The following is a 25,832-nucleotide window of genomic DNA, read 5'->3' as shown; positions in this document are numbered from 1 at the left end:
CAAAATACAGCTCTCAGCAGTATCATGTGGAGTTGTGACACTCCCTGGAGGGCTCGGGGTCCATAAACCAATGAATGGATTACAATGAGGCATAAATGTAGTATTTTCATCCATGACAGATATAATCTTGAGCCTGTATTTTTCATGTTACTTAACTCTTTCAGAACGTAATGTGTGACAGAAAGCGTCTTATAATGCACGTTGCAGTAAATATCAGTCAAGTATGCTTTATTGCTGAGCTCTACATGTTTCCAGAAGTTAACAGGCACAGCTGGGATATAAGAAATGGCAATGTTGTATACATTTCTTGAACATACAAAATACCTTGGCTCTCTTCTCCCCCACCCTCCACATTACATCCCCAGCTGCTCTGATCATGTCACACAGTGGATGAGTTTTTCCATCGTCAGCTTCTCCTAAAATGATAACCTTTATTCAGGCTTTCATTCTCCCCAAAATAAACTGCATTTATCCGCATTGTCATCACATTCAAATTAGACCGTCGCAGCCTACATCGCATGGCACGGGATAATGGAAACGGTAACTGAGGGAAGGTGGTAAACCGCCCCTTGGTAGCTGTACCTAGCAGAAAATACTCAGTGCTAGTATTTAACATCTACTTACCTACAAATGGCTCAGATCTCTTTAGCTGAAATTCCCTTCTGTCACTCACCAGAATGTCATACGGCCACAACGCCAGACAGGTAAGGGTGGGAAGCTGAGCATCTCTGGGGACATGAAACTCCTCACATCCCAAAGGAGTTACTGATGAAGGACTTTTGAAGATTCCTGCTACTCCTGAAAGACCCTTTGGTCAAGCAGGGAAAAAAAGTATGCTTGATAAAGTAGCAGAGAACCATAGAAATCCTACTTTATTGCAGATAAATTAAGCATTGGTCAGAAGGGACCCACTGACCCGTACATGAGAAGCGGCGACTGCAGCAAAGGAGAGCAAATAGGAGTGGTGAAGGAGGTATTAAAAGAGAAAACAGACGAACAAACAAAAAAAGAAATAAACATTCACAAAATTAAATACTAATGTGTTACAGAGAGAGAACGCCTATTTCCAACTATTTGGTAATTTCAGACGTTATACTGCGTCGCATAAAGTAAGACAATGTTATTTCTTTTTAAACTGCCATTCCATTTAAACCAGCGAGCTGATGTGTGTACTTGAGGTCTGTATTTAGTAGGGATTTTTTCCCCTTTAGCATAAACCTTGTTGATTTAAAAAGTGAACAAAGATGAATCAGGTGGTAAATGTATTCATGTAATCATTTTCATTAATAAGCCGTTATAAATAATAGAGGGAAGGTTTTAAGTGTATAATTTTCTGTAGCACAATTGAGATTTTTCCACATCTTCAGCAGTAAGTTAATTAGAATCACCTGCATTTTCTTGGGCGGACACCAAATGGATTGCAAACAAAAACAGATTAAAATAGCTGTAGCTCATGGCATACAGATGACAAGATTCACAAAGAGGACAATCAGGCAATGAAAACCTCCTCTTTTTCAAACATTTTTAAAGGAAATTCAGCTCTTGTGAGTCGCTGTAAAAAGACGTTTGTAAGTGTTTCGCTGAAAGACTAGAATGGCTTTGTTTCTGATCCCATGATGAGTGAAAGAAATGTTTAAGAAAGATCACTTTACAGAGAGATTCAGACTGAAATGTGATGACTGTGATTCAAGCCAAGCCAAAAATTACAGCTCAGAATTAAAGGGGATGGACGTGGCTTGGGAATCCATTTTCCCACATTCCTGAATCTCAATCATCCCAGCCAACGTTTAAAAGAAAATAAGGTGGAAAGCAATGAGGTCACTTTGTTTAGCTGCAAGAAGCGGGACTATCAGAAAGGCAAAAGTATATATTGGAGGTAACGGCAGAATTACAGTGAACACGCTGCGTGTTCGATGGTTTCATTCAAAACAAATAGCTTCAAAGCTGAGGTTTGATTCTTGTGACAGGGAACCGTCTGAGTTAAGTCTCGTTGTTCCTGGGGCTTTTAAACCATAAACTTCTTGAATGTCAAAGACAGTGCAACACAATAGAGAAGAAGACGAAGGCATAGGGAGCTTGATTTAGGCGTTAAACAGCAGCCCTGCATCGTGGTGAACTGTGCGCTAGTTCAAATTGCACTTGCTTTGTACTGTCGCTACCCTTATTTATTTGTATATAAATATCTAAGTGGAAATTCTCCCATCAAGTGATATGAAACAGAATAAAGTATATCATCCATCATATTCACTTGTTACTTATTCTCAGTATGTAATGCTCATATTCAGTGTTGTAATTGCTTCCATTAAACAGTTTCTACAGGGTCTTGAAAACAATAAGATCTTAGCCAAGCTTTTCTCCTTTCATTGCGTCTTGAAGTTATTACTGCAAGAAAAAATGAGATTCTCTTTTTATGTAGGAATGCCCCTCATCTTCTTGATATTATTGCAGTCAAACATAGAATTATTTCTTGTTAGCTAATTTCCTAAAGAGATTCACCAAACCTCATGTCAGACACCTTCTATAGAGTCATTTCTTAGCTTGTTAAGAACGAGTGCAATTTCTCCTCTCTTTTCTCTCCCCCACTCCCTCTGCCTTTACTAAATTCTGATGCAGTGTTAGATTTCTACTAATAATAGAATAAAGAAAATCTTGTTCATGCTACCTTGAATTCGGGCTTGTCTGTCACAGGTCCTGCAGCTGGGCAGTGCTGGTCGTGAGTCCAGTACCTGCAAATCAAGTGAAAAGTACCAATGGAGAGGACTCCTCCCCATCCCCTCTTTAATTCGAAGCAACGAAGCGCATATTTTAGGTTTCATTTCGTTTGCTTTGATATCAAGTAGAGTGCTTTACTGGAGATCCTATTTGTAGCGCATGAAGAGGTGCAATCCCTTCCCTGATTCTGTTGGATACTCCTCTTTCTGTAATTCGAGGGATCACATTAGTCCCCTTTGCTATAGCACCGAACCGAGAGATCACATTCAGCTAATCATCTAAAAGAACCCTCAAGTCCTTTGTAACCGACATCCAGAGTCTTGGACGTGCCCTACGTTTCTCTGTATGAAAACTTATTAAACCGGACTGTGATCGTTTAAGGTGGCAGTTCAGATCTTCTGTAACTTTACCTGTCCCCAGCATTATTTAATATCTCCCTGATCTTTGTGTCATCTGCTAACTCTGCCAACAGAGATATTTTGCCTCGTTGCCCACATCTCTGATAAAGGTATTAGATGGCACTGGACTGAGAGCGCCACTCTTGAGAGCTCTGCCAGTTATGACCTTGTTAACTGATATCTCCCATTAACAACCACATTTTGAGGTCTGTCACTGAGCCAGTTTTTAATCCATGTAATATATGCCCTGCTAATTCCATAAAATGCAAGTGCTTTAATCAAAATGTCATGTGGTACTAAGTCAAAAGCCTCATGGAAGTCCAAACATACTATTTCAGCCCCATTGTCTTTATCAACCAGACCTGTCAAAAATCCAATCCTATCAAAAAATGCAACAAGTTTGTGAGACAAGGCCCTGATTTCCATGAAGCCATGCTGGTTGGGATTAATTATATTTTGCTATGAATTATTTGTTCATAGAGTCCTGAATTAATTATTTAAGTAGACTGTCTGGGGCTGAGGTCAGACTAGCCAGTCTCCAAGTGCATCCCTCTTACTGCTTTTACAATATCGGAATAACTCTTCTGCCATTGTTTCCAGCCTTAGTCATCTCCAAGTATTTCGCTATATTTTGTTTAGAAATGAGAGACACGTGTAGCATGAGCACTGATAAGTGAAAAACTGATTTTTTTACATCAGCGATTACCTCTTTGTCCTTCAGATTGACTTCCAGTATCACTTGCTGTTCGGTCTCCTTGGTTTGTTTATCCTTGTCTACCTAGAACTATCTACCATGACTTTTGTATGGCACCCACTTCCATGGCAGCTGAGTACCTTCTCTGGACTAGGGATGGGACCTGTTTTCACATCAGATGTTAGCTGGGATGTTGTTTTCAGCCTCACAAACGTGATCCTTGGTGGAAGGAGTGCAAGAAGTGGGTAGTTCTGATGAGCAAAAGAGATTTTTTCCAGCAGAGCAGAGCAAATCCCGGTGTCAGCCTCTGGCCCCACTCCAGGAGCTTTAGGGCATGCCTAACCCCACCCAACGCTGCACCAAAGGGCAGGATGGAGATGCCAGCAACACTGAAAACCACGCTGAGCGCAGATAGTCTTATGTTCAAAAGGAGACAGTGCTCATTTCAACTCCAGCTGATCAAGATGCGTACCAAGTTCGCTGGTTCAAGTATCTTCAAGAGATCTTCAAGGCCAGGCTGGACAGGGCTTGGAGCAACCTGGTCTAGTGGGAGGTGTCCCTGCCCATGGCAGGGGCGTTGGACTAGATGATCTTTAAGGTCCCTTCTAACCCGACCCTTTCTATGATTCTATGATTCAGCTCACACCACCTCGACACCACACATTTTACATCCATGTCTCCCTTGTTTGCTGTTGATGCCTCCATATTCCTTTTCTCTCTGTGGTGTAACTCAGATTTGTTTCATCATTCTCATAATTTTCATCTCTGATTTCCATGGCATTGGACAAAACTTTTTTTTTTTTTTTTGCTCCCACGTGCACCTGAAACTCCGGGTACCTTTTATACGTCTATCCAGACACAGTACTGCTAATGTTGAATTTTAATGTCAGATCTACTCTACTCTACTCTACTCTTCATGATTTTCCTTCTACCGACATACAAATATTGATCCTTCTGTGAAACTCTATTTTTTCTTGCACATTGTTTTGTGTTTGGTGTTTTTCTCATCAGACACGTTATCTTGCCATTGGTGTATTTGCTGCATTCATCCATTTCTGCTTCTTTAAATGACTTCATGCCTCCCTTTTGTGCCCTTAGTACACTTTTATAAAATTGTTTATATATCAGATATTTATGGTAAGATGCATATGAAAACAGGAGGAAAGAATTATAGTTTTAGGGAGAACATACCCTGATAATGACCTCTTAAATATTTGTAAAGATAGCCCTGGGCATCTGAGCCCACAAAATAGTTTATAATACAACAGCTTGATTACATAATGATACTTTAGTTTTAAAACGTATGATCTTTCTGTTTATGGGAAGGCATAATAGGCTCCTTTGAAATACAATATTTTTGCCCTGAACATAACTGATTTTAAATGAAAGGACTAACTAAAGAATGCCTTTCTTCAAGTTTGTACTTCACTTTGTTGTTGAATCCAGCATGATGGTTTCTTTTACAAAACTCCTACCAGGCCTGGGGAACCACACCTATTTCAGGATACATTAATTGGGAAAGTTTCATGGGTTTCTGTGCAGGAAGTTACCTAGTACCGTTTAAAATGGCATGTTTCAAATTCTAAATCTTGTTAAAAAACAGACAGAAAATTTTCTGTATACCACCCCTCCCTTCCCCCTGCGCATAGAGAATTTCCTTTTATATTCAGTTTGAAGATATCGTCAAATTCAATTCGAAGATATTGTCAAATATAGATTAAGCTTAGGGAGAATGCAGTGGCATTTGGGAGAGGGATTCGTTCTCTGCACCAGAAAGAAATTAATGAGAACGTTTCATTCAAGGCAGTTCATAAAGGATCAGAACTATCTGAACCCGTAGTTTCATATTTTAAAAAGTATGTTTGGATAAATATATCACCTAAGCTGTAATTATTTCCTCTATTTTCAATGTTTCTCTGCACTACCTGGTTCCAGCTCAACCACTACCGGAGCTGGCGCTGACCTGCATTCATGGCTATTTCCATTTCGGTTAGAAGCAGGAGTGCAAGAAATTTTCTTAAATAAGTGTTCTTCTAACATCTTCTGTGCAGTTATGCAGAGTGTGTATAATGTTTATTATTGTTCATAAACCCCAACGAAGTCTGAGCCCAGTTGCCTTTTAACTTTCTCATCAGGGGTACCTGTATGATCTTTTAATGGAAGTAGTTAAATTTGCCTATAGTTTGGCAGCTACACTGATGTGTTATTGAATAAGTGTTTCCTATACCTTCATAAAATTTAGGGTGGAAATACTGAAAGTCTTTACCATGCTTTTGGCTGTCATTTCTAATTTTGGGTCCATCCTGTTCTCAGGTTCCTCATTAAAACAAACAGAAACGAAGTTGGAGACTGGGATATAAAGCAAATAAAATATTAAAAAGTTCTCCTCTAGGGCAAAATCCGGAGATTCTTCCCTGATAAACCCCACTCCAAAACACAAGAAGGTCACCCTATAGTGAACAACAGTTGGACTTTATTACAATGAAGATTTTTGTCTGAAATGTTCTTTACCACTGTACTTAAATGCCAGCACCAGATAGGAAACTCTGCAAGGCTTTTGTTTCATCTTGTTCCCTAAGTATTTATAGCCTGACGTGAAGAAACACTGGCAGCAGTGCAGTGATGTTTTTATTCTTGATGGAGGTGCCCTTAAAAGTGAATTTTCTTTGAAAACTGTTATAGAATCAGGATATTAGAACTATAAAGACGTATTTCTCCCTCTCTTTCTCTTTTGCACCTAATTGAACATCCAAAATAAGTTGTTAAACAATCCAGCTAAGATAATGTGGTCATGAAAAGGATGTCCAAATCCACCAATTTGCATTGGTTTGGTTTGGCTTAACTTTCAAAGTTCTTGGAGCAGAAAGTTGATGGCACGTGAACACTATAATTGGCTTGATATTCTTGGATTTTTTTTTTTTTTTTTTTCTCTCTGCCATATTGTATAGTGTCCAAATGAAATGCTAATCAGACCTCATTTCTGGACCAAAGAAAATTTATAACAATAATAATGCAGTTGTATACTCCAGATCGTTTTGCAAGATGTAATATCCTCCAGTTGACAACGTAGTTTGTCATTTTCACTCAATCTGGGTAATTTATGGAGGTTCCAAACTGATGCTATTAATGAGAGACATTGCTATTTCACACAAAGTGACATGTATTCCTTTCACTTCCATTTACCCAAAAAGGTTAAGAGCCAAATTGAGTTAGATCTGAATAAAAGTTAACATTCTGGTTTGGGGCTTGTTCATTTGTTTGTTTGTTTGTTTTATTTTTCTTCTTTACTTTCTGGTTTAGACTTCAATTTATGTGATGCAATTCTTAATCCCTTACCACAAGAGTCCCACATTCCTACACTGGGAATTACTCTCGCTTTCTCACTGTCCTCTTGCTAAAACAGAATGAGACTCTTCAGATTTAGGATAGAATTGCATTACTTAAACATTTTAGTAATTTCCATTTGCTCATATGTTATATATCCGGTAGATGGATAACTTCCAAGTGGTCTTGATTACCAAATCCTTTTTGATTTCTCTTAAATAAACTTTTTCTTTATCCCTCTGTAACCAAAGGGGATCTTCCTGAAATGAATCATCAGTCTCAGTATTATGTTGCAGGACACCCACAGGTGCAGGGTAGAAAATTGTCTAATGAAAGACATAGACAACCAATGTATAATATGGAACTATTACCCCTTTTTTAAAATAGACCCAAATCAGGATGTTCCTAGCAGGATAGACATAAAATAAGAACTTTATTTTGTAGAGAGAGAAAACAAACACACAAAGAAACAACAACAACAATAAAAGACTGTATTTGGTTTCAGTCTGCATCAAAAGGAAAATTAAATCTTTTCAAATGTTTCGAGATCAGTGAGGAATACCTCCAAGCAGTTGAGTCCACTGGCTATGACACTCATCTGCCAAGGCACGATGCAAGTGTCTTTTAAATAAGGACTATAATCTCAGATCCTTCCTATTTAAGTGTAATTACAACCCGGTTTCTGGGTTTTTGCACTTGTTTTCACTCTTTCCTGTAGTTCCAATTTTTCGTTTTCACCCACCCCAAGCTGGAAAAAAATTTCCCCCTAGATACATTGTTAGGAAACATTTCCTGAAAATTTTTGATTTTGACAAACAAGCTTTTCCAAGAGAAAGGTTTTCTCTGAAATTGCTTGCCAAAAGCTAATTAAAACTTGTGTTCCAAGTGATGAGTAGCCTTAAAAAAAACCTGTTTTGTGTAGAATCTCTTCGCTTCTTAGGTACTTGCAAGTTTTAAACGTGAAATGACAATGCACAGTTTAGTGTTTTCCATTTTTAAGCATGCAGATTCGGTCGTTGTTGCACAATAGCTAATTCTCCCGGGAAAGGAGAGCGGTTCCCATGTGCTTTGAAATGCTACAGCTATGCAACCGGGGCTGGAAGTGCTATTTTAAACAGTCATATCAGCAGAGCTTGCTGTAGGAGATAATATGTCACAAAAGGGAGTATGACATCTAGTTTCACCTAGAAGATAAACCTTGAGTAGATATGCAGGGAGAAACAAAACTGTCAGGTTGTCCTTGAAAAGAATGGCCTATATTAATGAAGAAATGTACTCCAGGGCATATGCTATTTGGGATATTTAATTTCGTCTTCAAACTTGTCTGATCCGCTATGAAGAATATAGTAGAGAAGCAGTAGTTGTGCGTAGTCTCACGCACGTCATGATTTCAGAGTAGGCACCTCACCGCTTTATTTCCAGAAAGGTCACAGCCCCAGAAATTCGTGTCTGAAAAACCCAGGCCCCAGACCGAGAAGTTTCCCCAGCGCTATTAATATAAACACCCCTCTTTTAAGCAGGGCTTGCGTAGCATGGTGCGTATCCCAACCAGCCCTTCTCTATAACACGAGAGCTAATTCACTCTTCCTCTCCCGTCACACTCGAATACCCTTGCAGAACTGTACTCTGCTGACAGAATTACAAGATAATTATAGTCAGGTGTTTTGTTTTCACTTAAGTTAATCTACTGCTTTTATTTTTCATTGTTGTTTTAATCAGGCAGGAGGCACTTCAGTTGTTGTCAGGTGGATTATTTTTCAGTCGTTCACTACACGGCTCTTCTTCATACTTGTTAGGGCGCTTCTGGCTTCCTGACAGACGTACAAAGAAAAATACTTATATGATCTAAAATGAAATATGTGTTTCTCTTTCAGGTCTAGATGTTGATGGAATATACAGAGTTAGCGGCAATCTGGCAACAATACAGAAGTTACGATTTGTTGTCAATCAGGGTAAGTGATTCCTCCACCCTGGTAATGTTTTGTTTAGTGCTTAACTGTCTCAGATGACAGTATTTCAGAATCTGCTATACATTAGTGGCATAGAATGATGAGCCGTGTTTTGGAAAAGAGAGGAAAGGGAAGGTAGAAAGATATTGCACAGAGGGAAATGTCAGCTAGGAGAGAGGAAAAACAGCAGAGTAAGCAGAGGAAAAGAGTCGTGAAACAGGAGACGAGAAACAAACAAACAAACACCCCAAAAAATCACACACGAAAAAAAAAAGAGAAAGAATGAGGAAATGGGTACACGAAATAAGGTGGCAAAAAACAAAGCATATGTTGAAATCAAAGAATCAAAGTGAGGAAAAAAAGAAAGATTAAAAGGAAAAATAGCAGATTGGATGTTGAAAGCTAGACAAAGCCAAAAGTAGAACAGGGATCCAAAGGAAACCAGCAAAAAAGTTGCTGAAAAGAACTGAAAAGGAAATACTAAAAGTAGAGTACTGGCTCTGTCAAAGTCAGTGGAAGAGTTACCACTGATTTTGAAATTGCAAGGATTTGACCCCAGGAAATGGGGTCTTCCTCTTCCCCAGAAGAGGAAAGATGAATATTTTGAGGACTTGAGAACCAGAATTGGAACCAACCTGTAAACATTTGCTGAACATATTTCTACAGATTCCACGGATAATGAACATATTTCCACAAATACAAAAGAACGTTTTTCACAGAAGCGGCCTAAATGAATATAACGTTGATCGATAGATAATGTTACAGGTGTGGAAGCCCATATTGGTAGCTAATTAGGATACCTGACGAATACATTCACCTCTCCGAACAGTTTACTACTCTTGGCAAAGACTAAACATCCCCGCATTTAATAGCTTAGCAAATACCATCGATGGCAGTGAGTCTCCTGATACTACTTAATGAGAAAATAAAATGAAGCTTCTCAGAAATAAGGAAAAATCCCAAATCTTAAATTGCATTATAGACTTTATACACTTTTGAATTAATCAGGTATGAATGTGAAGCTGCTGCAACATTTTCTCCTACTTTTTATTAACTCTTTTAAGAGTTACCTGGAGACTATTACCAGCACTGTTAAATATTGTGTATTGTATGTGTATTTTCTGGAGACGATAGCTGTTGGAGAACAACTTCTTCAATTAGTTTTGTATTATACATAAACTAAGACTTTTGACTCAAAAATTCTCTTGAAATGGAGAGATACGAGAGACGTAAAACTATTCCCACCTTCAAGCCTCCATTTACATCTCTAGGGAAGGTTTCAGGGCAGCAGTAGATGTTTGCCACCTCCTGAGCTGCTCCAGATCAGTCTTGTCTTCAGCTGAAACTGGAGGGTGAACTCTGGTTTATGAGGAATCAATGTTTATGCCAGTAAATTCAGTGAGAGCGAAAAAATCGTCAGCCTCATGGTTTTCACTCATTACTTGGGTTCCCTTAGATTTATAGTTGTTGGGTATTTGTGTGTTGATAATGTAGTCTGCCTTGGCTTTCAAACGACCGTACACTGTATTTTGTTTGGAGACAGAGAGGCAAAATGGGGATTTTCTATCCTTCTTCACCGCCTAGGATCTTTGCTCAGGAAAAAATGTGCCATAAAAATAATAGTCCTGTCTATCACATCTCGTGGCATCCAAAGGTTAACGTACTTGAGGTTAACGTTACTGCTCAAGTTTTCACCTAAAACAGATGGGCTGATACTGTAAAGCTAGACAAAGTCTAGCTAGTTAGAAGTCTAAGCTGGCTTTCTGCAGCACAGAGGTACCAGGCACCTTTTTCTTCTGGTTTATACCACTGCCAAAATGAACGTATAAAGGTGAAGTTAATGGTACATCAAAACCACCCTGACACTGGCTAATTAGGCCACGTGCAAGAAATCTGCCAATTGAGTGACAAATGCAAGGTACAGGCAGGGAACAGCCCATTGAGGCACCACGTACCTGTGAAAAACACGGTGAGGAGATGGTTTGAACGGGATTTACTTAACGTGTGCTTGGGAGGACAATAGCAGTCTCCACCTGAAGTCCGCAAGGGCCTCTTGTCCCCTGTCAGATGCTGAAGACAGCAGCAGTTTCAGACTGTTTCATAAGTCACAAAAATTACTTTGAAAACCGGTATATGCTTCCAACCTGCTTATTTACCAGCCCTCTAAAGCTCTGCAGTGGGATGATGTTTAATAACACGCTTGCCACGCATCACTTTTTCATTTGGTAATTATTGTGACCTCCCAGTCTCAATCTCTATACCTTCATTTTTCTGTAGTTATCGGTGGGAAAGCATTATCTATCTGTATGGTTTTCCCATAGAGATCGCTTTTTTATTATAGTTAAACTTTAATTTAATTATAAATGCAAACAAATGTTGTGAAAAAGCCTATTGACATTGCAGAGACTGCCTGTGCAATCAGTTCCTATACAGGCCAAGTACTTAACGGGCTCTTTCTTCCTGCTTGCTTTGCCATTGTGTTACACCTACATTTATAGGATATAAATAATATGTATCACATTGAAAATTAAAGATCATAGCAGAGACTCTAGGCTGGCTGCCATATCAAAGTATTTTTTATTAGAATAATAATTAATTAGAATATAGCTTTATTTGGCTCCTTTTCCTATACTGTTAATGTCATCTGTGGCATCAAAAATTAAATAAGAGAGAACTGGTGAACATGAAAAGAAAACAAACTAACAGTTGACAGCTTCATCATTAAAGAAGAAATAAGAACAGTAAAAATCTAAAAAGACCCTTTAAATTCTAGATTTTTGGGGGTGACCATGGGTTTACAATAAAAAAAAAACAACACATGCCTTGTATCTTTTTAAATTCTCTGAATATAGTTTGTGTTTCCTTCTCGTTTCTTGAGGTAGGCAGCTCCTGAACAGGGCTTTGACCTTGCCAACGCAGGCATCAGCAGAACAAACTACCTTATTTACTTTATCCCTTTCACAGAGTTTTCTTTTTCTATAGAATTCTATTGATATCACACCTTTTTTGCTTCTGTGCAACAGGATTATCTTTTATCTATGATTTATTTTCCCATTAAGAGCTGAAAAGATCAGTTGATCATAAGAGGACCAGGCTATAACATCCCTCAGCACTTTCGAAACTCTAAGTCATCATTTTTCAAATCACTGAATCAAGGCAGTAGAAGCTGTTTGGACCAGACTGACATCAGGAAATTCGTACTCTTAGCCTACAAGCACTGAAACAATTTTGGGTTTAGAAACTAAGCTACCAGTCATTCAATATATCTGGCTGAGAACCTATGGTAAGGGGTTCTGTAACGGCCAGAGGTGTTAGACAGAAAAGTCCATTCCTCTTATGATTTCCATATTTTTGCTTAAGAATAATAGTTGCAAACTTTAAAAAAAAAAAAAAAAAACTAAAATAAAAAGATAAAAGAATTTTTGGCACTTGGCAATTCTTTAGGGATTTTATGAATAATCTGGAGGACTTTTGCTGATTTTAAGCAAGGTGCGGTAAGTTAAAGCCTTTACAGGCATTTATAAGGATATTCTTTTAATTCACACCTGTAGGAAAAGGGATAAAGGTTCTGTAAATGGGTCTGTTTAGCCACATACAGTGTGCTGGCAGTTCCAGGGTATGAGGATGCTACTGAGAAGATCAGTTGTTTTGCCCCAAAGCCCCAGGGTGGGGCTGACGTGAGCCGCGGGCCCATTGGCAGGGCTGGGGGAGCCCCGGGTGGGGCTGCTCAGGGCAATTAAGGCACCACTATATCAAAGTGGGGACAGGTGGGAGCTGCTTTTTGAAATCAAGCTTCTGACCTTATCAAAAATGCTAACAGTGAGGCACAAAGTGCCTCAGAAAGGAAAAAAAAAAAAAAAGCAAAAGCACCAAGAAAGAAAGAGGGGAGGACTCTTCATCCATGAGGATGTCGGTATGTAAGAGCGTGAATTTGTGGTGCGTTCCCTGCTCTGGCCGAACCCATAATGTTGATGTCCACTGTGAAATAACGGGCTAAGACCCTCTTTGTGCTAAACCCTAGGGGTTCCCTGTCCTGCTTGCACATGCCTGTCCCAACCACCCTCAATTTCCCCCTGTGCTTGAAGACCAGAGATACCTGGGTGAGGAGGTAGAAGCTTCTTTATGCCTCCTGTGCTAATCTGCTGGGTAGCTGGAAAGGCATTCAATTTCTATGACTGTCAAACATGCAATTTTCGTGAGTACTAAATTAACTGAAAAAAATGGAGCTATAAAGGGTTCGTAACACATTGCTGAAACACTAGGATTCTATCCTAATGCATATATGTTCAGGGAAACTAACCATAGAAATACAAATTTCAATACTTATTGGTTCATTCAGTAAGTGTTGGTTCATACATAATACAAGAGAGCCCCTAATTGTCTTTATATCTGATGCTTTGTTTGCAAAATGCTTGGTATTTGCTGTACAGATGACCTTTGCATCCCGTTATTTCATTTGGAATACCTTGTGCGTTAACTATGAAACACCACATACCATCCAAAGGTCAATTTCCATGTTTTTACGGCTTGGTTACTATACTTCTGTACCTACGGGCGGGGGGAAATATGAATTTTTACAGAGGCTAACTATTACATTATTGGCGAAAGGTACGTTTCTTATAGGACATGGAAAAGGGCAGCCAAAGATATCTGAATTGGTAACTACATTGGGGGAAAAGGTGAATTTAATCTTACCCTGATGTTACCTCCAGTTAACAAAAAAACATTTTGGGAAAAAGAATTAAATTATGTCAGTTGCTTCCTCTATGAGAACATACTGGAATATAATTCAGTCTAGGAAAAATTAAAAGTAAAATTTAAACCACAAATACGTGAACTGATTGTGAATATTTATTAACTAAATAATTTAATAATAAAGAAAATGCCTACTTGATTAATTGTTACAGAGTAAAAATTACAATAAAACTGTCTTGATCAGTGCTTTGCAGAAGCACCATTACTGTCTGTGCAGTTGTTTAACAAGGATTTAATTGGAAAGATAAGTGAATGCACATTTAAAAGTATTGTTAATTTGCTTTATAATCACCCCATCCTTCACAGTATTGACAGCACCAGGCACAAACCCCTTTCTCTTTTACAAGTATTATTTTCCATATGTGCACAATAAATTCTGAAGCAGTAATTGGAAATTTTATGGATTTCAACATACCTACTCTTTTGAGTTTATAGGTGCCATATCCCCTCTCTAAAGGTAGCTCATAGGTGGCATTTTAGGTAAAATCATTGCCTTTTTATTACCCACGGGCTGTTTTGGAGGTTGTGGTGTGCTAGTTTGTTAGGTTTTTTTGGTGGTTTTGTTGTTTGTTTTTGGTTGTTTTTTTTTTACTTTCCAAAGGAATATCTAATTCCTATTTATTTTTCCTTTCCATTTGAAATATCAACAAAATCCTCATTGCAACATTATTTTTGATTTAATAAACAACAGCCGTCAAAAACAGTAATCTTCAATATGTTTATATTCCATCTGTACTTATATTTATTGTTCTAAAATGGCTTGGATTAATCTAATTGACAAGTAAGAGCCCAGACCATATGAGCAGCTAAGGATGATACCTTTAACCAGCAGGATTCCTCAACTGCACTGACATGTTCTTTATCAATGAACTATGAGAAAAGAGGAACAAATCTTGGGAATTTTTTTTTTTTTTTTTTTTTTAAATATTACTGATTATGTGAGCTTGCTGGGACCATATGTCTGAGCCTCGGCTAACGGGAACCAGAGTGGTTTCCCGGCTGGCTCTGCCTCGGCGAGCAGAGCCCGTGGAGCTGACACAAGGCTGAAGCTGCCTTTGAAATGGAGCTGCCAGGTCAACCCAAATGGGTTGGGTGGTTTTGAAGCAAGTATTTAGAAAGAAAAAAAAAAAAAAAAAAAGAGGGGGGAGGAAAAAAGGGAGGAGGGAACTGGGAGGAAAAAAAAACCACAACAACAACAAAAAAAAGAAGCATCTCCTTCTCACAGCATTATTTGTTTAAAATAAGAAAAAGGGGAAAAAACCCAAACAAACCAACAAAACTTCCCACTCCCCAGTATTTCCATTGATCTACTGTATCCATTTCAGAGGCAGGCAGCAGCTCTGGTCCTGGTGTTAACCAAGGCTCGGAGGGCAGAGGAGAGCAGGTCCTCTGTCAGCTGCCAACTTCCAGAAAACACCTACAAACATGAAGGTCCAGCAGGACCATCGCGGGCTTTACTTAAAATTGCAGCCAGGATCGCTGGAAAAAGAGGGGAGAAAAGAAAAAGAGGGATGGGGTCTCTCTTGCACTCACTTTCCTTTTTGTTTGCTGGTCTTTAATTTCTTGTGCAGATGCATTACTGAGATTTCCCTTTGTATCCTGCCGTTTTTAGGCATTTTAGGAGGTTATTGATTGCATTTTCCAGGCATAAGTGAGTATGTTTAGAAACACCTGAACGTGTCTTGGTTGGGGTCTAACCTTAGAGCCACCCTCCAGCCTTGATGACAGTCTCCCTGTGACAAAGCACGGCCCAGACAGAGAATCCTTCCTCACTTCTCCAGCAGTTACTGGTGTAACCAGTCTCCCTGAGAAACCAGTAAGAGCGGTCCAAAGTTCATGTTGGAAATATCAGGCTCAAACTAGGTTACTAGCTAGCTGAGAACTAAAATGTCTTGAAAGCCTTGAGTCAAAAATAGTTTTTTCTTTCTTTTTCACACTTCCGAGGCAAGCACAGAAAATAAAATGGACTGAAGCAATTTTCAGAAATAATTATAAAACAGCTTGTTTCTGGGTTAAGACCTGCATATGCCAAGCTGTAGCCAAGAATTTCTTTTTTTTTTTTCTTAATTTAATTTTTTTCCAAGCTTTAAAACTCTGACAACAGAATACTTTAATTGAGCCCACAGTAGTTGGTGAATCAATTAATATGTGCATGTTACTGACGTGGGTTCTTCCCCTCTTTTCTCTCTGTGTTTGAATGGCTATTTTAAGATACAGAATTATTTTTTTTTTTTACTCGGAAGAAGGTGTGGTTTCCACATCTTACCCTTCTTTTTCCAGAGGGGAAGGGGGGGAAGCATAGTACCCCAAAGAGAGATTTATAAGTATCAGTCAGGTGATGAAACCTGATGAAAATACTAATTTTTGCAACCGATGCTTTGAATTATTTTGTAAATAATGTGCATCATATACAAAAAAAAAAGGATGATAGATCTGGAATATTAGTGTTTTTCCAATATATCTTATTTTGCTCTCAGGGTGAAGGGAAAAAAGAAAAAAGAAAGAAATTTAATCAGAATTAGAAGTCTTAGTTGCCCAATCTGTAGCTCTAGACACTGTACAATTTCTCTTACCAATGGTATTGTCGTGTTTTTCTTTTCAACAGTGTGATGAATAAGTCGGTAGATTGGGGCAGAAGAGGCAGTAAACTAGGTTAGTGTGGTCAGCCACAAACATACCATGGATTTTATGGCACGTATTGTATGATCAAGCATTTAAGACACGCCTTTTATTTCTTTTCTAACCACAGCACTATTTGCGTTACAATAGCTTTTTGCTTAGTAACACTTCAAGAAGTTGAAGAGCTTCTTGATAACCCCTCAAGGAGTGTTATTTAGGCATTGAGGAGGACTGTAGTTTTGCACGCTGTAGCAAGGGATTGCCTTTTTTTTTTTTTTTTTTTTGGGAAGCTCATCGTTGTCATGGGTGACTTTTTGTTTGGGTTTGTTGTGCTGATAGCAATGCTACAGGAAATACCATTCCACAGAGCTCTGAAACAACAAGGAAAGGAAATAATTTATCGAGTCATTTGTTAAAAGTATTAACAGGAAAACTTTCTAACTACGTTTTTTAGGATGATGGAATAATCTCCAGAAGCTGGAGGTTGCCAGGTTTATTTATAGAGAAACTGAGCCAAGCGTCAACGGTATTTTGCATGGGATGATCTTGTGCTGCAAGGAGATGGATACCCTGGAGACATAAGCTGCATAGTTCCTACTTAAAGTTGGTCATGCTCAGTGTCTTACAAGATCATGGTGTGGCCTAATATTTGGGGGGGTTTTCACCCCTGTGGTCAATATCTGTAGTTCTGTGGTTTGTGTGTAATACTAGCTGACAAATAGGAACTTGCAGTAGGGTCTGCACCAAAAAGGGTGATGTTATATGTGGATCTACGTTATAGTATTATGCACGGTGGCAAGGGATGAGAAGTTACCACACCACGGAATTAAGCTTTATCATGGTATTTGTGGTCTTCTGTATACTGAGATCTGGGAAAACCATAAATGCTACCGTAGATGCAACTGTTGTGAGTAGTGAGCGATTTTGGCTGGGGGAGACATTGGTAATGTGTTTAATTGTTGAACTTCGGTGGTTATTTTAGTGGGAGGAAAGAGTGCTGGGGGCCAAACTGGGACATCACTGGGGATCAAATTGGGAAACTTTCAAAAGAAAAAATCTTGGAGAAAATTTAAAAAAAAAAAAAAGGAAAAAATGTAAACTACAGCTATGGTTATTGGAAATTTTTGCTTTTATGAGGAGACCTAAGTTCTTTTATTGACTGTCTCATTTGTTGCTAAGGTCTTTCTTATAAATATATTCCTGCTAAAAATAAATTCATTTTCTTAAGAAATGTTCAAGTCACTCATACCATCATTTTTATGGATTTAGAATTGAATATTCCTTTCTCTTTTGTTTGTTTCTTTTTTCTCCCCCCTTTTTTTTTTAAAAGTATTATTGTGCAATTCAGTGGAATTTTTTGCATGAGCAAATTATCACGGTCCTGGAAAGCGTCTTCCCTTAATATGTTCTTTGGACATCTTGAGCTTGATTCAGTTACCTAATAATTGGTATGTAGTGCCACTGGAGAGGATGCTGAGTATCAAACTGACTGTCACAAGGCTCCTGGGTCTAGCAGAGGATACACAGTAGTTATGCCCTTGAAGACTGGGTGCTAGAAGCCAGGTGAGATGTCTTAGAGCATTTTAGGAGCATTAGATGCCTATATATAGGCAAATGAATAATTTTTCTTGAATACACTGTTGGCTTTTTCCCTTAAAAAAAAATCCTGTCATATATATGTGTATAAAAAATATTGCATATATATTCAGCGGGGAAACAAAGATTATTTTTTTTTTTTAAAAAAGGAGCTTTAAGAGACCCTGATGTAGAAAAGTGTTGTATCCCACTGTCCTGAACAAATACATGCTACATAGATAAAGAAAGAGACATTCCTTCCTCCTTCTCTTGCAAGTCTTAATTTGCACTTATTATTGTAGGGATTATTAAACACATTAATTAAAAAACTTAGAGAGGTAGTCACACTGTATTTTAATTTCAAAGTTATGCACGGTACCAGAGTCTTAAAAGTGAGAACGCAGCGTAGCTCTCACTTGAGTTTCCAGCTCTCATCTGAATGTTAACACTATTCAGTCTGTAGCCTCCCTGTTGTCAGTAAAAGTAACGGGGATTATTCAGATCTCTTGACATCAGAAATCCTGTTTCCCAACTCTTCTGTAATAATGTGAGCCTAATCAAAACCCTTCATTTGGACAAACACCTCGGGGTGAGTTGTGAGAATGATGCCTTTTGAAATCAACCTATGAATCCACGGTTCTAATTTCAACGCATTGTCTCCTCCTCTTCTAATTACTATTATTATTTATACAACATAACCATGGTAAAATTTTGAAATAATCAGGATGCAGAGAATTGAATATAATGGAAAAAATATTTTATAATATTTTTTTCCCTCCTACTTCACAAGCAGTGTCCAAGAGGCAGCCAAATCTACTAGTTTATAATCTTTTTCTGCGTCCCTGTTGCACTCTCTTTTTGTCCCTATTACCAGCTGACATAATGTGGGAGACTTGGCTCATCCATGAGTTGCAACCTGGGCTGAGATATTTTGGGATGACAGGAGCCTGGAGTTAGGCTATGCCAAAATCCTGATAAAAACCTCATCAGACTCTAAGCACAACATTCCTCATCTCCAGAAAGCTGAGTAAAAATCATAATAAGAGGCATCTTTGACCCGAAACCAGTTTTTAAATGATGTTACCAAAGTTTGGCCACAATTGAGGTTTAAATTTTAAATCCCATTAACAGTAAAGACTGAACAGGATAGACTGTTAGGAAGTGAAAAAAAACTCTTGAAGGAGAAAAAGATAGAGCGCTATTGCTGGATTTTTACTTATTGTAGTATACCAAAGAGAGATATCTTCCCCCCCCTTTCTAATGTAATCAGATAATTAAAAACCAACCAAACAAACAGGGATTTCAAAACACATTTCCATCAAACAACATTATATGCTTATGATACAGAAGATTGAGAACGACTTAATAAAGTAGATAGGAGCGGGGAAGAGAAGATGGATGTGAGGAGGAGGAGATTACTTGCTCTTAGTGGAACTTTTCTTTAGCGCTGCTGCCGGACGCCGTTCTAGAGAAAGAACGCCAATGCAAAAAGAAAAGGAAAACACAGGAGAAAAACGGCTAGAAGATTATATCACTTTGTTGCTAAAGCTATTTCTTTCCGTAAGAAAAGGTAGCTGCTTGCTAAGTGTCTTGTTCAAGGATAATGTAGACATCAGCTGAGGAGGCAGGATAACTAGTTTCAAAATAAGTAGTTCCAGCGCTCATAAAAACAGTACTCCATCGCATCTGAATAACTTCAGGCAAAGCTGCATGATACCTGATTTGAGGTCTCTCTGGGTGGGACAGGAGCGAATTGGTCCTATCTAGGAAAAAAGATACAATTAGGAGGACAAACTAGGGATGTGAAACTACATGAGGACATCTGGGTTAAAGAGCGACGACAAAAAGACACCCAAAACAGCTGAAAGGGCTTATAGGATCATCAGCTGTCTTGCTGAAACCGGGGAAAGAAACTTACTTTTGTTTTTTCCATATTTAATGCCTTGCACAAATGAAGATGCTAAAGCAACTTAGAGATACGTATTTTTGAATCGGAGCCACATGATAAAGCATTCAAACATAATGCAAATAATTGCAAACTGATGTATCCAGCAGTTTTTTTAAAAAAAGAAGAATAAATAATTTAGCTTTACACATGGGCAATCCTTGCTAAAAATTGCAAATCAGAACTCTTCTGTTTGAATGTATTTTATTTTGTTAATGGATTCACTAATATGAAAGGCATCTAATTGTATAATGTATTATTAGTCATTTTCTTTGGCATCCTATTAACTTTAAATAATTCTAATATTTAACATTTTATAACATGCACAACAAAGTTCTTCTATCTCCAGCAGAGGAAAAAACATGCATTAATAATAAATTTTTCATAACTCTTTCTACTGTCTATGTTGTGCTACATATTTGAGCAGAAACATTGAAAACCGAAGCGTAAAATAACAAAGCATGTTAGACGGCATTTTAAAAATATACATTGTAATATGCTGTGGTCCTGTAAATACGAGAGCTAGAATATAATTCAGTACGAATAACTTGTCTTAATATTGAGTCACATGTAAAGTGTGAGAAGATATAACTAAGCGCGTCTACTAAACGTCTTTTTTTCAGTGATAGCTGAACTGGAGTGTATAAAATGGTGATTAATGCCTCCTAAGGGAAGTGGTCTCCACCACAAGTTGTGAGCACCGGGGTTGTGGCTGGGTGCAATAACCGCACACAGAAACACCGATAAGCTCTAGCAAATCCCCAAGTTTTCCTGGGCTAGGAATAAGATGACAGGTCACATCAGAAGAAATTTTCTCCTTATGGCGTTTTTCCTTTTGTTTTAGTAGGTCAGATCTTGTTCCCGTGCGTTGTGGAAGTATTATGGGAATGAGCAATGTCTAAGCTGCTTAACAAATGCACACTTTCCCCACACCAATCTGTTTTCTGGGGACAGCCAGGCTAGAGCTATACAGCATCCTCTCGGTTGGGTGCTATTAATGTTAATAAAATGCACTTAGCACTTAACATCTCGAGATCTCGAAAGAGCTTGCAAAGCAGCATCATTATCTTTACATTATGGGTACGGAAAACGAAGGATAGGGAGAGTAAAAGATTTGCCCAAGTTTCCATGGTAAATCAGTGACAGAGCCAGGAGCAGAGCCAAAATCTGTTGATTTATAGTCAGCCTCCTATGTAGTGCGCCGTGCCATTTCACCAAACTCCATTTGCCAAGTCCCTACTGTGTACAGAGACTGCAGATAAGGCTGCAGTCGCCCTCTGAAATGTGGATTTTGGGCTCAGAGTAATGCAAAGCCAAATTAGATCTTCAAATGCGGGTCTCCCCTGTGATGCATCTCCAAGTGCAGGGCCACCTGTGCAATGGACGGCGGGGCAAAGATCCATGAATAAGCTGCTTTAAATTCCTCTGTGCTGGGGTTGCTGAGTAAAGGGACCTCGTCCTTGAGGAGCTGCAAGTACGTTTTACATGTGAATGAGGTCCTGGTTTTCATTCCTGTGGTCCTAGGGATGCATCACCACGCATCGTGTTTTGCATGACTAAGCCTCGTGGAGCGATGTGTTTGCGCTGAGTACTTTGTAGTCGCTTTTGAAAATGACTACATCGAGATAATATATGAGCAGATATGTATGTTGAAGGGCTTGTGCTAACATCTCGCTGTGAGATACCAAAATATTACTGGCTATATTTGGTAAGTAGGAAAACGAGGAGCTGAGTAACATGCTTAAGGAAGTTTGTGATGATTCAGGAATACAAACCAAATCTCCTTGTTTCAAACCCTTCGCCCTAGCCCCAGGGTCGTCCTCTTTGCAGGTCCCTTAGAGGGCACGATGCAGAGCAAAAACTACAAAGAACCGGCTGTTTTCCTGCCACCGTGGATCACGGGAACAAGCAGCCAGCCAAGGGATGGGTTTTGGTCAGTGTGCTCACCTACAAGGGCTGGGCGTCCTCCTCTGAAGGACTGAAACACCTTCTGGTTCCCCCTCGCAGTTTTATGCCTGTTTAACAGTAGTTGTATCAGCGGTAACGATGATGTCTGTGATTAATTTCTTCAGTGTGTTTGCATGTGTGTGTCTGCGTTTCAAGAGATTGCCCTTGAAGAGCAAAGGTAATCAGTAAACAGGGCAACAAGGAATTATTTGTTAGACTAAGAGAGAAATGTAACATTTCCCAGCCCTCTGATTGCCTTTCTGGAACTCCTGCAGGACCACATCCTGCCTGTTGGGAAGCTCTGACTGAGCTGTAGTAGTCCTCTAGTTTTCAGATTTAACATGATCCAAGGCACTGAGTTACCCACAAGAGGTAGGTAGGTACCTGCTGAGGCTCCACGCACGCCTGCACTGGCCAGTCCTCCGTATGGTACAGGCAGCATCTATCCTTAGCATTCGTTCTTCCCGCTGGCTAACCAGTTTTATCCACCTCTGGTCCCATCTTGGCCAAGTCTGAATTTACTGAAGTGCTTCCCGCAGTTAGAATCATAGAACGTCTTGGGTTGGAAGGGACCTTTAAAGGTTCCTCTACTCCAGTTCACTGCAAAGGTGCTGCAATTCGGACATCTGCTTACTTTCTTGCCACTACTGGACAAAGCCTTTGGGGTTCTGCCAGCAGGAGATAGGGCCACGTAACGCTGTGATTTAATATAAATACATGTCGATGGCTGTTTGTTCTCTAACAGACTTTCGGGCTGCGGTCTGGGTGAATAGGTGTGTGTGTGTGTCTGAACTCAGCTTGGCTCTTCGCAGCTCCACAAATGTGTGTGCGTATCTGCATACATCTTGCTGTTGGTTTGTTTGGTTGGTATTTTTTCCCCACCCTGTGTCTAAATAGGCCCTGAAAATCTGAGCTTTTCTTCCTCTCTCACCCTGGTAAGTGATATCAGAGGGCTTTGAAAGACTTCAGGTCTGCAGTAAAGCTTGTACTGCTATGCAATTTTGCGCATCTCTGCTGTTGAAGAATTTCGGTTGGTCTTTGTGTTTAAAAAAAAAAAAAAGTGCTAATATAAGGTGGACAACTACTTACTCTACATCCCTATGCATTTAAAAGTCCCGGTTGGAAGAGAAAGCAAGATAGCAAGAAACACAAACATGTGTTGGATTATTTCTTGTTAAGCAAATGTAGTACTGTGAAAGATTGACAGCACGGGAAACTGGAGTCCTCCATTTATCCACACTTCATTTCTATCCATTTATCCACACTTCATTTCTAATATCTGGCTTCAGCAGCAGATTGTAACCGCAGAGAGGCTATAGACTCTGGGTGAAATGGCACTCCCTTTTGGATCCAGTTTTATAAAAGAAAACAATTATTCACAGAATGCATGTCTTTATTCTTTATTGCACATTTCAAAGTCTCCATGAATACTCATTTGCATGTGACAGCTAATGCTGCATCTTGTATTGGCCAGTAAGAGGCATGATTGCACTAAATTGGAAGCAGCAGGCACAGGTTTTCTTTTAAGAATGGGGGTGGGGGTAGCCATCCACTCGTACTGTTCTCAAGTCTTCAGTCAAAACGATTTTAGAACAGTTGCAAGTCTAGTTACTGGGATAATAAATCCCAAATTAACTGAATATGCAGATTTCGCTTCCATTAGGTTACACTCTTTAAACTGACATACCCTTCACTTTATCTTTTGTTAACAACCCCAACTTTTAAAGCGATCGAGAAGTGGAGAATTGAAAATACTAAACTTGTACTTCGGGAGTGAAAAATGCGGACAGTAACGTTCCCCGAACTGGTATTATTATTCCTTTTTCCCCTCGTTCTTTTTTCGATAAACCTGAATAAATACATTCACTCACCCTGCATAATTTTTCCAAATGATCTTGTTATCTGAATGACACACAGGATAGCAGAATCCCAGCAATGCAGAAAGGCTGCTGCCGGCAATGCTTACAATAAAAACCTATGTACGCAGCAGCAACAGAAAATATTTGTTTGGTAACACATTCCTATTCCCTTTTGAAATGCATGCGGTTTCAACTCGGAAGCACTGGGAGATATCGAGATAAATACTTCTATGGTTTCTATGTAATCCCTTTGAAAATTATCTGGAATATAATGGGGACAAAAGCAGCTCCTTGAAAACTACCCGAAACTCACTCTTTTCTTCAATGTAATCTCCCAGCAAAATACGAGAGCGTAGGAACTCGCTGCTTATAAAAGGAGATTAAGAAAAACACCTTGAAAAGGTTTGCTATAGAAAACAGCGGATCATGATCACACATTTCCAAAAAAGTTAAAATTGAAAGTTGCTTTCCCCCCCCCCCCCCCCGTTTCCCGACAGCTACAAGGCTTTCATACTTTTCGTTAGAAAGCTCTTAAATGCCATCTGAATTGCAGCTCAAACATCAGAAAGTTTTTTCATGCGTGCATTTTAAGAACGAGGTTACCTGCAGTACGTTTTTTTCCAGCAAGAAAACTATGTAAAACCATCGCATTCCAGTAACAGACAGGACTTACTTTGTAAGATGGATTTCAAAAGATCTGGAGGCTTCTGTTCCTTATAAAACTATGCCAAAGACTATTTAAGTGGCCAGTAATATAAACATTATGCTACTAACACTGAACAGTTTATCACATAAATATAATTGTCTTCTTTTAGAAGAATAATAAAAGCCGAATCCATATGTTACACATTATTTAAAATTGTTTTCTGCAAGATGTATTAATCCCAGCGAAGAAGCAATTCTTCTACTATAGGAGTATAACAGCAGTTTTATTTTATTACATTGTCATTGTTTAATTTGTTTGTTCCCGGTAGTAGTTTCACAGATTTTTATGAACTGTTACTTTTATGGAAAGTCAAGTTACAAATGATGGACGCTGTTTGCTTTCAGGAAAAGAAAGGTCAGGAAGGTAGATAATGTATTTATTTATTTACTTACTGTACTCAACTTTCTAAAAAATCCCTCAATTCTTAGCAGAAGCTAAAATAACTTGTGGTTTTCAGACCCAGGAGGCACATATTTTGATACTGCTCCTCAGCAGCACTGCTAGCTCTGCAGTCTATTCAAATTTGGGAGTAGAATTTAAAGCTCGGATAAACAACGTTTGGTAGCAATGGCTGCGCGGAGCTTACAGTTTGTCTTTACAGAAATGTGATCTTGTAGCTAAATGTCATTTCGTGTATTTGGTTTTTATGAATTTGAGCTGAACACCACGGCAATAACTTATTTGCTAAAAAAGCTCACAGTTCCACTTTGGACTAAATTAATCTCCATCTCTTAAAAAAATAACTAAATTTTTTTTTTCTAGGTAATGTCAGGCTTAATTTTGAATTATCCTGCTTTAGAATTTAAAATTATTAACTGTCACGTGCGAACCTGAACTCTAGATTACTCATAGTGCAACTTAACGACAAGATGATACTTGAAATAACTTTGAGACAAAAAGCAGCTCAAAAAAAAATTGACTGTTTAAATGTAACACGGAATAAAGGGCTTAAGCTGCTGAAATGTTTTGGGCATGTTCACATCTGTAAATGAGGCTGAAATATCTGGCCTATTTAAACAGGAACAAATCTAAAAATATTTTCATTTTTAAAATTAATTACAGCAGCCCCACCGATAAAACAGTCTTTGTAAGGCACCTAAAAAGTAACTGTAAGAGAAAGTGCATAATGCCAAGTATATGAAGTATTTAAATCATGATACAAATCAAAATCAAACTGCAAGAAAAATAAAAAAAAATACTTTAATGTTCCTTTTTGTTTCCTAGTTAACTCGTTCTTATCAAATATGCAAAATACAAGAGAGGCTTTCTGAACTCGGGTACGTGACGGTGGGTTGTAAGAGCTGAAGGACATTTCTCTGTGCTAGAAAATGCACATTGTCTGCCGCCTT

General features: G+C 38.7%; 1 protein-coding gene across 3 annotated transcripts in view; it reads left to right on the top strand.

Moving 5' to 3' along the window:
- Nucleotides 1–25,832, top strand: part of ARHGAP15 (Rho GTPase activating protein 15) — a 339,525-nt gene that overhangs the window by 221,473 nt on the left and 92,220 nt on the right. For all 3 annotated transcript variants that reach the window (XM_063340777.1, XM_063340778.1, XM_063340776.1), the window contains one exon: nucleotides 9,003–9,080. In XM_063340777.1, coding sequence (XP_063196847.1) covers nucleotides 9,003–9,080 — 78 coding nt within the window. The remainder of the gene's footprint in view (nucleotides 1–9,002; nucleotides 9,081–25,832) is intronic.

Source organism: Chroicocephalus ridibundus, chromosome 7 (genome assembly GCF_963924245.1).
Source record: "Chroicocephalus ridibundus chromosome 7, bChrRid1.1, whole genome shotgun sequence".
NCBI classification, from domain to species: Eukaryota; Metazoa; Chordata; class Aves; order Charadriiformes; family Laridae; genus Chroicocephalus; species Chroicocephalus ridibundus.
This window is presented reverse-complemented; position numbering and strand designations above follow the sequence as displayed.